This window comes from Neovison vison, chromosome 8 (genome assembly GCF_020171115.1).
Source record: "Neovison vison isolate M4711 chromosome 8, ASM_NN_V1, whole genome shotgun sequence".
Lineage (NCBI taxonomy): Eukaryota > Metazoa > Chordata > Mammalia > Carnivora > Mustelidae > Neogale > Neogale vison.
The window spans coordinates 124762538-124776283 of record NC_058098.1 but is presented as its reverse complement, the minus strand read 5'-3'; the positions used below and the strand labels follow the sequence as shown (position 1 = coordinate 124776283).

Below are 13746 nucleotides of genomic sequence, written 5' to 3'. Positions count from 1 at the left end.
GAAGGACCCAGGAAAGAGCTGGACGAGGCGGGCGAAGAAGTGAGCCGCTCACCTCGTACTCCGGCTCATCATCCGCGGCTTTGGTGGCATTCTTGTCCCCCGCGTCCGCCCCCACGGGCTCAGGTGTGGTGGCCACTGTGGGGGAGGCGGGGTCGGTGGGCTGCTGCACGGCGGGAGGGCTGGCCTCCTCGACCTTCTGAGACTCGCCCGAGCCCTGGTTTTCTTCCACAGCATTCATTACTGCGATCACCTTGGCTTTCTTCTCAGCCTGGAGAAATAAGGAACAAAAGTTACCTTGACCTCTCCAGGTCACTTGACCCTGGGGCAGCGGGGGGGTGGGGGGGGGGCTCTCCTCCATCTCTCTGTGGTCTGGAGACAATGACAGGAGGTGAAGGATTGAGTTCTTTCCTCATCAACTGGCTTGCCACGGAAAATGGGAAAATCTGAAGTTGGTCGGTGAACTCCAATCATTTGGCTGGTTTCCAACCTTCTCTTGCGCCGCTCAACGAACGCTTCCTCCGTAGCGCAGCTTCCGTCAGCTGCCCACCCTCTGACACGGCAAGACTGAGTCTATCCAAAGAGTAATCGTGAGGCTTAGCTTGGCCACAGATCTTGGCTCCGTCCTCTGCTACCTTACTTCCCAATCACGAACTGGATCCTCTCGTCCTTTTTACAATTTTCCTGGGCAATCAACCCCTTCTATTCCTGGTCTTGGCTTCCAGTCCACACATCCAGTCTGGTCGTGATGTCTACGTGATGAAATCACTGCTCTGGGTCCCCCTCTGCTCAAGCCCCGTCAGAGCCTGCCTGCTCCCACGCCATTCTAAAATCTTAAGATTATATCAAATGTATGTTATCAGATACGCCCATTCTTTCTACACACGCCTTTTTGATCCATCAATACATTTTTTCTTTCAACAACGGTTTGCTGAGAACACACTATGGGCCACATGTCCTCCCTACCACCCTGCTGATAAATTAACAACCCAAACCCAATCATGCTCGCCTTTGGACAGCTTCCATTCATTCACTGTCTCACGCTCTTCCTTCCCAAAACCTGCTCCAGGATTCCCATCACCCTACAGAAGAGAATGAAATCCTTGACCCTTAGCTCTGAGAACCATTCAACCTAACTTCACCCCAGTGACTGAATTTGAGGGACCTGGGAACTCAAACTTTAAGGCTCTGCACCTGTTCCCACCACATTCAGTGAAAAACTTCCCATCTCCAACATGCCTTTCAACAAGAAGCTTCCCCAGAGAGTTTAGAGCTGGGAATACAAGCCCACCCTCAAGACTGAACAAGAACATCAGAAAATGAGCTAGAAACAGAAGCATGTGCGTTCCTGTCTTTGCTTGGCAACTCACGGAACAGCACATTCTAGAGCAATCCTCACTCTCCAAGGTGCTCTGACCTAAAAAAGCATTTCATCTAAAGAATTTCCACTCAACTTTTCTGACTGGTTTAAGAATCTGATATATGTTAAGTATCAAGAACGCCAAGGAGTCTCCAAAGTCGCCCACAGACTCCCAGATCCGAGGGTGCCAGGTTAAGAACCTTTGTGTTAAAGCTCCAAGGTCTACTGTGTGGCAGATTCATTTTTGTTTCCATCTCAAGCCTCCAGGCCACCAACCAAACCTGCTTCTGGTGGAGCCCTTCAACACTGAGGATGGAAATCCTAGTTCTCTCCCTGACTCAACACATTCTAAGCTGGGATCATGAATCCTTTGCCCCCAGCCCACAAACAGCTGGGAAAATGAGCCAGAAGCCAGCAGGGGTGGGGGTAGAGTGGGGGAGAATGCAGAACAACTGTTCTCCCCTCCCAAGCAAGCCCCCTCTCTCACCTGCTGGGACTTTGCCCTTCTCTCCCTACCATCATTTATCAACCACCCCCTCCCCCATAAGAAGATGCACCTAGGTGTGCACTCAAGCCCATCCTCTTCTAGAATCAGCTGTGGCAGCCCTACGGGAGCCCCAGGTCTGCTCACAGAGAAATACCACACCTCCTTGAAATTCAGGCATGGGTGACTGATCTAGACCAGGGTGCTGCCATGGGTGACCCCAAGACCTTCAGGGGTGACGAGGTCCGTGGGGCCAGAACAAGGTGCAGGTGGCAGAGGGCGGGAGGGGCCTTCCGAGGAAAGGTGAGGTCACCTGCACGGCAAGAGCAGCGGGTAGGCGCCGGGCTCCCCGGGTCTAGAAGGGAGTCGTGCCTGATGCCACCCTCCTCACTCCCCCACAGCCTCTTTGTCTCGCTTTTCAACCCCTCCACAGCGAGTTCCCGAACATTATTCTTCCCCCTCAACTTCCCCCAGCTTGTCAGATGCTGCTGCTGACGGCTGTTCAGCGCCCCCAACCCACTGGGTGCAGGAGAACACGCACCCAGCAGGGTTTTGGCAGGCAGAGGAGGAGGAGGAAGGGGGCCTCCGACGGGACCAGGCCAGCAGGGGTGGGGGAAGGAGGAAGGGGGGGGTGGGTTAGCAGCAGGAGGCAGGAGGAAAGGGGAAGAAGTGGCAGAGACGGTGGCTGGGTGGGGGAGGGGCCTCATTAGAATAGTCTGCTGAGGGCAGTGTGGGAATGCCTTTTTTCCACGCTCACTCCAACCCTCCTCCCCAGGCAAACAATGGGAGAGAGAAGGGTTAACTCAGGGCTTTGGCATTTGGGCTAAAGGCTCCTACCCCCAGTTCCCAAGGTCCTACTCCAGAGCGGCCCAGAGGTGGGGCGGGACCAGGGAGACACCATACCACCCCCAGCTACCGTGGCTCAAGGAAGCCACTTCGTCTGGAGTTTGTCCAGCCGGGAAAGCCAAGGGTAACCCCACACTAGCAGAGGCAAGGCCTCCCCGACCAGTCCTGTCTTCCTGGGCAGCTGTCCCGCCTCCACCTCCCTCTGCTTCCCGTTCCAAAGGTCAGAGGTCTGGGCGCCCATGCGGACTCCCCACTGGCGCAGTGGATCCCAGGCTGTCCGGGGCCACTGTCGGGTTGCCCCTCATGGTACCCGCTCATGGGCCCCGACCCCTGTCAGGGTCCCACTGCTCCCTCCCACCCGGCACCACTGCTCTCTGCAGGCCTGCCCGCTGGCTCCCAGGGACATGCACAGAAGAAATGGTCCCTCCCAAGAGACTGCAAGGTGGGCATGGCCGGAGGACTGCACTGGTGCCCCAGCCAGCAGCACAGGTCGGCAAGGAAATGCCAACAGCCCATCAGCCAGCCAGCTGGGGAGAGGCGCCGCCTGCAGCCCAACTCCTGGGCTCCCAACTCCGCGGGGCCAGGGCCTGCCCCTCAGCCTTCAATGACTACTGCCCCAGGCTCCCACGCTGGGGCTGCTGCTCTGGGCTCTGCACCGTCACGTCCCACCTGAGCGCTGGGAAGAGTGGGGCTTGGGGCTCCTGCGGAGGGAGTGGGTGGGACAGCACTAACTCAGCATCTCCAGAACTCAGGCCAGGCAGAGCAGCCAGCTCCTGCGGGCCAGGGACGCATACTTTGACTCTTCTCAAATCCAGAGGGCTGCAGCGGCCCAGAGATCCTCCCACCGGCCCCTGCCGCCTCCCCGCCCCCAGTCTCCCCAGGGCTCCGTCCAGGAACCTACCCATAAGGCCAGGTGCAGCCCCTCTGTGGTCCGGCTCAGGTGTGAGCCCCGGCCCTGAAGCTCTGTAAGTAGCTGCCCGTCTGGGGGGAGGGGATGGGGGCGATGGGGCTGGGGGCGGAGGGGGCCAGAGAGAGGGGGAGGGGGGAGGTGGGGGGGAGGGCTTGAACATTTTCTTTGTCTAGAACTCCAGGTCACGTGGGCCCCGCTGGAGTGCCTGGTTGGCTGCAAGCGGGCCGGGGGAGGGGGCCGGCTCTCAGACGCTGGCAGTGGGCCAGCCCCTCTCCTCCCGTCCGAGGGGCGCGGGCCGCCGCTGGGGCCTGGGGGCGCGGCTGGGCCTCCGCCCGTTCCCAGGACCCCGCCCAGGCCGGGCTGGAGGCGGCGCCACCCCCTCCTCCTCCTCCCGGCTGGCCCTCCCGCCCCCTCTCCCCCAACTCTGCGAGAGCTCGGAGGGGCGCCGTGGGGCAAGGCGGGGAGCCCGCAGAGGCAGGGAAGGGGACCGGGAGGGAAGGGGCTGCTCTGCGGCGGCGGAGGTAAGCCGGGAGCGCGGAGAGAGCCAGGAGCGCCGGCAAAAGAAGAGAGGAGGTTGCGGACGGCCTGGGAGAGCCAGGAGAAAGTTGTTAAAAGTCAGTCTCTCGGAAGCACAACCAAAAAAAAAAAAAAAAAAAAAAAAGGAGGAAAAGAAAAGAAAACAAGAAAAAGCTTACAGATGAGCGTAGAGGCCCAGGAAGCTGGAGGGAAAACTCAAAGCACACAGAGGCGGACAGAAGGCGCCTGCAGAAATTGGGAGCGCTCCAGAACGAGAACTGCTGGGGAGAGGGCTGTCCTCTTCATACTACAGGTGGATAGAAAGGGGTCCCTTAAAAGCGTGGCTTGAGTTCAGGCTTTGAAAACCTCTTCCTGGCCAAACCCCTGGGTCCCCTAGGTCACTCAGCATCTTCGCTGAATGTCCCATTTTCCTGTGCGCAAGGTGATGGTGGGGAGGGCACACCCGAAAAGTTCGGCAATTTCTCATCCCTGGGGACAACCATCTGCGGCTCAAAGGAAAGACTTTCCTTTCCTGGAGCCTCCAGGTGCAGCCCCCAGGTGCAGCCTCAACCAATTCGAGTTCCCTCCTCCCGAGCAGAGGTCCCGCCCCCCACGGAGACGCGCGCGCGCGGGGGCGCGCGCGCGCGCACACACACGGAGTCTCCACCCACACTCCATACAGAAGCAGACCGTCTTGGCCCCGCCTTCAAGGAGTTGACAGATTCAACTACACTTGGGGAGATAGGAAAAGGCCACTGAAAAACATCTGTGAAGATAACTATACCACAGATACCAAGCCCCACCGACCTGGCTGGCTTGAAAGCCACCAGAAAAATGGCTAATAGGAATGATAAATGAGGCTAAGGAGGGCAGTGCGGAACAGAGATGAATCCGATTTGGAATGAGGTAAGAAAGGAAGGACATAAAGAGATCTAAGGCTGGAATGGGAGTAAAATCTGCCCACCTCCACCTGCCACCTCCCAGTACGACTCAGGCTAAAGGCTGCTGAGAAGGAGCCCAATGGATACATCCTAGAGCAGCGAAGAAAAACAGCAGACTTTCTGAGAAGACCAGATGAACGGGTATTTTGGAAAGATCAGCCTGGTGAATCAGTTTGCATGATGAATCCGAAGAGCAGAGGAACTGAACGTAATCGCTCTGGGCAGCAGAGGGCCTTTTAGCCAGCAGCACCTGTCAGAAGATCTGGACTTGGGTTCTGGTTCCACCACCATGACCTTGACAAGTCACTTAACCCCAAGAGGTCCGTTTTTCTCATTTGCAAAACAGAAGTGATAACATCTGCCCTCCCAGGCCCTGGGATACCAGCATCTCTTAAAGAGATAATGCCCCAGGTGCCTGGCTTCCAGCCATTGTCCGCTGGGAACATACCAGCTGGAAGCCATGCCCACAGAATGAGGTCAAGAGAAGTGGTGGGAAGGACAGCCCACCTTCCCTCCTGGGGCTCAGCATTCTTCCAAGGGCCATCAGAGCAAGCAAGCCCTGAAGAGGGAGGAGGACGCCAAACCAGAGAGAGGACTTTCTCCAAATAATACTTGGGGAGTTCAAACTTCCCTCTCCCAAGCTGGACGGAGGCCCAGCAACCATACAGCCGGGAGAAGGAGCCATTCCACAAAACACAGGCTCTTCTGCTCCAGCCCATCTTTCAACCCCATCAAGGTTTCTGGCACAATTTTTCAGGAGGGCCCCAAGCAGAGATGAGAAACCATGAATCTGTACCTCCTGCCTGCTCTTGTCCTTTAAGGAATGCAATAGGACTTGCTTTGCTGCTTCTCTCACTGATGTCTGCTCAGCATCCAGGGCCAGTAAACAAGGCCACTCCAACATCCCCCCCCCACACACACACAGACTTTCTCTCAAATGAAGTTTCTGATCTAGTTTGGCTGGCTCTTTTTAAACACGTTCTATCTCCTCTATGACACTTCCTTCTCCATTACCATGTGGCTATAATATCTTCGACTCTACAACTCTTTGGTCTTAGGACTTCAGATAGCAAGCAGCGATGTCTATGCACACAGCCAGGACTCAAGGTGTCTGAATCCATCCATCCATCCAGGTCCGGACCAGCACCATCATTTTCACTTTCTCTTGGCCCACTTATAAAGTAGCCTTTCCCTCCACCTGTCAAACTTCCTTACTCTTATCTTTTAAAATTAACTCAAATCTTATGTCTCCTACACAGCTCCCACCTTAAGCAAAAGAAAGCCCAAACTCAAGGTTGCCCCCTCGCCAACCTCGGGTACCAACCCTCTCTTGTAGTTATGTGGAGAGGAAGGGTTTCCCCCCTCTTCCATATGATGCTGAGTCACTCAGAGATTTGTGTCTTCATGCTCAGTGGGCAGAGAAAGTCCCTCAAACAGAAGAGACCTCAGAGTTAGAACAAGAGGGGACCTTAGCAAAAGGTCAGGGGAAAAAAACCAGGGCAGGCTTCAAGGATCCTCAGGTCATATTATGTCTTCAAACTTCCAAAGTAATCCTCCAGGGCTGGCTCCTGAGATAGATCTTTTTTCTAAGTTTGCTTATTTATTTAGGTAATCTCTACACCCAACGTGGGGTATGAACTCAACGACCCCGAGATCAATTCCAACCGGGCCAACCAGGCGCCCTGAGACAGGTCTTTTGATTGTGATAAAGATGGTCGGCCAGAAGTAGGAGAGTCATGCAAAACAAGGCAAGGTCTTGGGAACGTGGTAAAAGTAGGCTGAAAAGGGGGAACTCCTCAATGAAAAGAAGATCTGGTGGATGTCAAGAGCCTAAAAGAAGTGTTGGAGAGGAAGTATCCAGGACACCCCGAAGAGAGGGTGACCTTAAAGAGAAGGCACCCTTCCTGCCTGACAGGGAGAGAGCAGGCCTGATGAATTACTTTATTTCAGGACACCTGACTTCACCCTGACCCTGGATTCATCAAGCAAACTCCTAATCTTAATAACGTTTTCCTATGACTCTGATACCACTGAGTTGCCCGAAGGCCAAAGGACAAGCGGCAGGATCTGTGTGGCAAGGAGGACCCGTCCCGTTAGAAATCGGTAAATTTAACATTATGGTATCTCTCACATTCCTGTGTTTCTGAAGAACATGGTCACAGTGAGTGCGGTTAATCTGACTTTCCAGCTCACGGAACTGAGAGCTGACCCCCCCCCAAACCCTACCCCCCCCCCCCCCGCCAGCCCCAGCAGGAGTTCCCACATGTCAAGGTGGGATTGCCATGTCAGCTGTGCTGGGTGTTCTGTGGTCTGCTTTGACATGACATCCAGTGCTGGAAGGAGCGGGGAGGTGATGTGGCCTCTACGAAATAGGATATTTAACTGCCTGAGTCCCTCTACTCAAAACCAGAGAAGGCATGATCCCTATGAAGCCATCTGCAAAGCCACACATCGAGGATGCACGGCGTGCTTTTTTGGCCACACGTGCATTCCCAGCCATGCCAAGGCCAGGGAGGCTATATCCAAGACAACAAGCCATGAGGTCAAAATGGATGTCTATTCTGATTTGATCTCCTACCTACAAGCCCAAAAGCCTCCCATGGGAGCAGGAGACGCTGACTACCTGTTGATTACAGACAACACTCTACGCGGCATTCAAGGCTCCCACAATCTGTATAGCGCTTACATCACACGGCCCACACTCGGCCCACCCACTTGCTATTCCCCAAATATGCCCTTTCCCAGCCTCTGTGCCTTTGCTCATGCTGTTTCTCACTCCTCCCCTTCAACTCCCACCAGCCCAAATCCCATCTAGCTTCCCCCACCCAGTTCACCAGTTAACCTCCACCAGGAAAGTTTCTTTAGACCCAAACTGTCCAACGGGGTCACGATTCACTGCATGTGCTATTTCAATTAATTAAAATTAAATAAAACTAAAAAGTTCAGTTCCTCACTTGCACTGGCCCACCTTCCAGGTGTCCCAAGGGCCACACGTGGCTGGGGTGACTGTTCTGGACAGCACTGATTTTAAAACATTTTTATCGTTGCAGAAAGTTCTGCCGGGACAGTGCTGCTCTGGACCCTCCCCTTACCTCCCCCCTCCCCCCAATTACCCTGTCTCTCTTCCACCTTACTCCCATAGCACCTTGTAAGCCTCTCTCAGCACCTGCCAATATTTGCCCACTAAGGCAATTGTGTACTCATCTTTCTCCTCCACAAGATTAAAATTCCTAGAGGGCAGGGCCTGGACCTCGCTCGGCTTCGGATGGAAGCAGCGAGGACTAGACCTCCTTGCACCTTGTAGGGGGATTTAAACAGTGTTTGCTGAACTGGATTCAACATTGTCTTGGGAGCCTCCTCCACTGCCCAAGTTCCCAGTTGGGGACAGATACTTTGCAGAGCAAAATTCTAAGAGGTACTAAGAGGTCCATGCCTAGGCCCCCCTCCAAAGAGCCGGGGGAATCTTTGTTTGCCTGTTCCCGTGCAATCCATATGGAGGTTGCAAGCAAATGACCAGGACTGGGCTGCTGGCAGTGAAGCTAAAAATAGCCACAGAGCCAACAGCAAGGAGTTAGCAGGACTTGTTGCTAGGGAGACCAATCGCAGGGAGAGCAACTAAGCAGGAGAGTGTCAGACCTGCACCTGGAGAGCAGAGGCCATAGTTGGGGGGGGTGGGGGCGGCTTCAAGTTGACAGGGGTCCAAGGCTCCCACCTAGAGATGTTCTGCCTTCTGGCAGCTCCTCACTAATGCTCTAAGTGGGGCAAATGTTCCCCTTGTCCCTCAGTAACCCATCTCCATGGAAACCACCATTACTGGGGTGAAGTACCAGCCCCTGGAAGGGAGGCCTCCGCCTGGAGCTGGTTGTTATGGCAACACCCCCCCTTCCTGTCATTCTCTCTCTCCAGCCTTCTCCTGTGGGGGAAAGGTGGGGGCCTGGTCTTGGCTTAGCCAGCCTGACCAGGAAACACCCGCTTCCTGAGCCTGTGAGGGGCTCTTCAGAAGCTCTGAGAACCCAGAAAGACTGGTCAGTCCTCAGCACAGGGCAGGGCTTCCTTTCCTTCCCGAAAGGGCCCCACAGATCATCTTGCCAGGAGAATCCCCAAGTCAGTTGGGTTTAACTGTATTAGGATCACCCAAGGAGGTTTTTTAAAAATACAGATTCTTGGGCCCTCCTGCGGAGATCAGCAGGCTTGGGGCAGGGCCCAGGAATCCACTGAGAAACCTCCCTCGGTAATTCTGATTCTTGCCAGGTGTGGAAACCACTAAAGGCCCCGGCTGTCCTTGTTACAAACCAGGAAACCGAAGCCCTCAGGAACTGAGCCCACCCGAAGGGTCTGAGCCACTAACTGAGGAGGAAGCGGTCTGGAGAGAGGAGGGGCAGGTAGAAGGAGAGGCCGAGGTGAGCTCGCCCCACGCCCGTGTCTGAACTGAGGCTACATCTCCAGGGCCTGTCCCCGCTGCTCCCCTTCAAGCCAGAACACGCCACCGGCTGATACTGGACTGTGATTTAGAACCGAACCTCCCGACAAGTGGCTCCCTGTGGCACAAAGCAGAGGTAACGGGGCTGGGCAGCGAGGTTCCCAGAGTGCAGAGAATGGGGGCAGCCCAGGCGGATGAACGGGCTGAAAGAAACGATCGTCCTTCAGAAGGAAACGAAAAGGGTCACCATGGCAACCCGCACTGTGTCGGCCTGTTGGGCTCTGTGCCATCCTCCCCAAACTTGGGCCCAGGAAAGGTGCAGCATTCAGGCAAACGCTGGGGGCCAGGGGCACCCCATCCCCCTCGCCAGTCGAAGAACCCACAGGAGGGGCCGTGCTGTACTCTGGAGCCGACATCCGAGCCCACCTGAACCCCAGCCCGACCCCGGGATCGAGGAGCACGGCCGTCCCGAGCACCCACCACCCATGGGCCCAGGGAGGACACTGCGGAGGTGGGAGGCGACGGGCCTCCACCCTTGTGTTACTCACAGCCCGACTGTGTGTGCCCGAGACCCACCGCGCATGGAACCACAGCCCTCCTCCAAGACAGCATGCAATTAGGTGGTAAATTATGTGGTGGGGAGGCGGTCTCCGTGTGCTGAAGGAAATCGGAGGAGACCCAGATCGGCGAGGGCGGGCACGGGAGCGCGGCGGCGGGGGAGCGAGGAGTGGGCACAGCCTCCCGGTTTCTCAGACAGGAGCAGCCAGATCTTCAGGGGTGTCTGCGGCTGCCTCGGCTCCCCAGCACAGGGAGGGCAGGGGTGCGAGGCAGGAGGCGCCCCGGGGCGCCCGCTGTACAATCCACACACACACTCAGACCCCCTCGAACGCATTCCAGGGATCCAGAGAGCCACAGAAAGGGTCGGGAGGCCCTCCCTGGCTGACCCCTGGCCTCATCTCTCCTTGCCGTCACCCTAGGCGGCCTTCACTCGTCCCAGCCCTGTCATTCTCTCCAGTCACTGCGGCACTTTCCCTGATGCCAGGGGCCTGGGAGCCCCAGCAGCCAAGGCTCCTGGAGCTGCAGCAGCGGCTGCCTCGTCCCTCACTAACCCACCCGCCTTCTCCTTCCCTCCAGCTCCAGCTCCGCTCAGTAAGGGGAAGGCTTCCCCGCAAAGCCAGCTCTCCCTTCCAGGTCGCATTCAGCCCCCAGCCCAGAGCGGCGGGGTGTGCAGGGCTCCAACAGGGAGTGGAGGGCGGGGTCTGGGCAGGGAGCAGGGGTGCAGGTGGCCATGTGGCTGGCCCGTACCTCACCGTGTCCCCACAAGGAGCCGGATGGGAGGGCTCAGACTGAGCAGGGGATCACAGTGGATGCCAGGATCTTCGTTCGGCAAATGCCTAGCTTCTCTGGATCCTGGTTTCCTAATCAGTCTGATGGGACCACAGATTATCTGCTGAATGTTACAGGAAGGACAGAAGGAAGTTGGGGGGGGCAGCATTTGACAGGTGGAAAGAACCCTATGTCAAGTTGGCTTGAGGACTTGTCGATGTGGTCACTTTGCATTAGAAACCCGAGCCTTTCGAGAAGCGTAGATTTCACACCTTGGGGTATGGGTCAAAAGGAACCTGATAAACCCAAACTGCCTGGGCTGCTGTCCCCTTCCCTCCCCTCCCCCACTCCTGCTCTAGGCCTGGGGGTCAAAGGGAGGGGCCTCGGGGACCACCATTCAGATTCAGGCATGCAGACCCTCTCAAGTTTCAGAGTCCTAAGAGAAGCCCCAGGAGGAGCCCGGCGGACGAGCCTTGCGGTAAACTGCTGAAAACAGCAGGAACGCCTACAATCTCCATCCCAAAGGGAAAATTTGAATTCCTGTACCAAGTCCTTTCCGGTCTTCTCTCCCCCACCCATGTTTGGAAACAGTTCCCTAGCGCTGCCCGCTTTAGACGCCGCACATCTTTCCCAGCTCAGGATTCCCGATCGGAGAGTCCCACCCCAGGCTGTACATTAGAATCACCTGGAGAGCTTCAGAAACTCGGGGGGCCAGGGCCCATCACTAAATTCCAAATGTAATGAACAAATCCAGAGGAGGGGCCCAGGCCATGGTGGTTAAAGCAAAAACAAAAATCCCCGGTGACCCCAATGTGCACAGAGCACCCCCCCGCACCCCGCAATGTAGGTGATACAATAAAGACATCTTTTGGGAATCACTTGCGTACCAAGTTTGGTTTCCTTGGAATCATCCAAAGCTTGGTGGTTCTCAAACTTCCATAAGTCTCAGAATTATCTGGGGAGCCGGCTAGAAAATCAGCTTTCCCGGGAACCCCCCAAGAGGCTTCTGCCTCTAGGATGTTCCAAAAGAGGCCTGGAAATGGGCCTTTTGAATGCCCTGCCCAGGTGATTCTGATGCAGTGTTATTACACCAACACACCCTTCAAGATGCTGACTTCGGATCGCACTTTTGTTGTATATAAAGCAAGTCCAACTCAATTTTTGGTTTCTGTTTACCTCGCAAAGTTGCCCTTTAAACAGCATCTAGAAGCAAATACGCAGGAGACTGAGCTGTTTCATCCCTATTTTTGTTCAACCCATCTAAGTTGGGAATGGAAAATTAAAACATTTATACTGCCCACCATTTACTGACTAAAGAGGAATAGGGGAAGAGTCATAAGGCACTGCAAAGAGTTGTAATTAAAAAATGGCAAGTCCGAAAACGGAAAATTATACACACACACCCAAACACACATACACACACACACAAGACATGGTGACCTTGGGAAAAGTATAAACTGAGAGGTGGAGGCCAGAATGACCAGACGCTTCATGCAGATTAGAAAGGGCTCCACAGATTAGCGACAAAGGGGTCTTGAATGGTCCTCTAATGGGTTCCAGAGCTCCTTCTGGGGAAGTCCTCGAAGTCCCGGCTGCCAGCGACTCCCAGGGGCTCTGTGTCCCTGCTCCGCACTATCTGGGTCAGTGCGGGCTGCTCTCCAAGCCCGCACTCCAGGCCTTTCCCTTCTCCCTGCAGCGTGCACTCACCTTCCACAACGGGGACCCTGATTCCGAACCCACCTTTTGAGCTGCCTGGTACACCTCTCCCCATTCACGGCCACCCTGCTGACTTCTCAAAAGCAGTTTGTCTAACGTCTAACTCAAAGGTCCAGCCCCTCCTAGGAGAACCTTTTCCCAACCTTGGGGTAGGCAGAGAATTCTGAGCTACACACACTAAAAAAATAAAAGAAAAAAAAATGGGATAAACTGGACCTTATTAAAATGAAAAACTCCTGCTGATCAAAATACATCCTTAAGGAAATGAAAAGCCCACACCACCGTCCGGTCCCAAAGCTGCTCTTCCTCCAGGATTCTCTAGCTCAGATGAGGACCACCACCCACAGTCCCCAAACGAGGCAGGTTTCTCCCTGCCCTCCAACTGCAGACAGTTCTATCCTGTCTGCCTCCTGTGACCTGGAACCTCGTCCTAAGTTGTCCTCCTTCTCAGCTTTTCGGCTCTGGCCTCCCTTGCCATATGCCACCAGGGTCACCTTCCTAAAATCCACACTCGCTTCTCTCACACCCCTGCTCTCTCCTGTACAGTGAAGCCTCGATCTCTCACTGTGACAGGAAGGCCTTTGCCGATCTGACCATCTTCCTCTGTCGTCTTATCTCTTCTTACACTTCCTGACTCTCACACACGACGTACCAGAGCCTCTTGCTGTTCCCTACCCAACCCAGAAGCTTCATGCCTCCTCTTTGCCCTCAGTGGTTCTTTCCCTGAAAGACCTTATGGATCCCTACTAGAATTCACAAAGGATGCCTGCACCAGGAAGCTTCCTGGGAAATCCCGCCCCCCCACCTCCCCTCCCCCGCGCCCCAGCGGCCAAGAGCTCCCGCCCGACACTGAGGTTCATGGTGAAAAGTCCAGCCTCCTCCAGCAGCCCCATGCAGCTCTGGGACGGGCCAGGGAGCAAGTCCTCCAGCACCAGCTCAGCGCTGTTATGTGTTCAGTAACCACTGAATTCAAGCCCATTAGCTCCTTCGTCTAACGTACTGGCTAGAGTCATATAGGCGGGCCGGCCTCCCCAGGCTTGAACGTCCCTGGGGGTCTCCTGGACATGGGTCTGCTCTTTAAAGCAAAGCAGCGAGAACATCGCCATTATTAATTCTCCTTTGCCTCATAGAAAGTGCTAGATGGGAGCCTGGGGGCTCAGTGGGCTAAGCCTCTGCCTTCGACTCAGGTCATGATCCCAGGGTTGTGGGATCGAGCCCCACATCGGGCTC

The 13746-nt window shown here is 55.4% G+C and overlaps 1 protein-coding gene across 3 annotated transcripts in view; it reads right to left on the bottom strand.

Moving 5' to 3' along the window:
* Nucleotides 1-13746, bottom strand: part of DNMT3A (DNA methyltransferase 3 alpha) — a 96468-nt gene that overhangs the window by 13947 nt on the left and 68775 nt on the right. For 2 of the 3 annotated variants that reach the window (XM_044261959.1, XM_044261961.1), the window contains exon 7: nucleotides 53-268. In XM_044261959.1, the coding sequence (XP_044117894.1) occupies nucleotides 53-268 (216 nt within the window). Of the gene's footprint in view, nucleotides 1-52; nucleotides 269-3588; nucleotides 3670-13746 lie in introns of those variants that run through there. The other variant, XM_044261962.1, reaches the window with a different exon arrangement.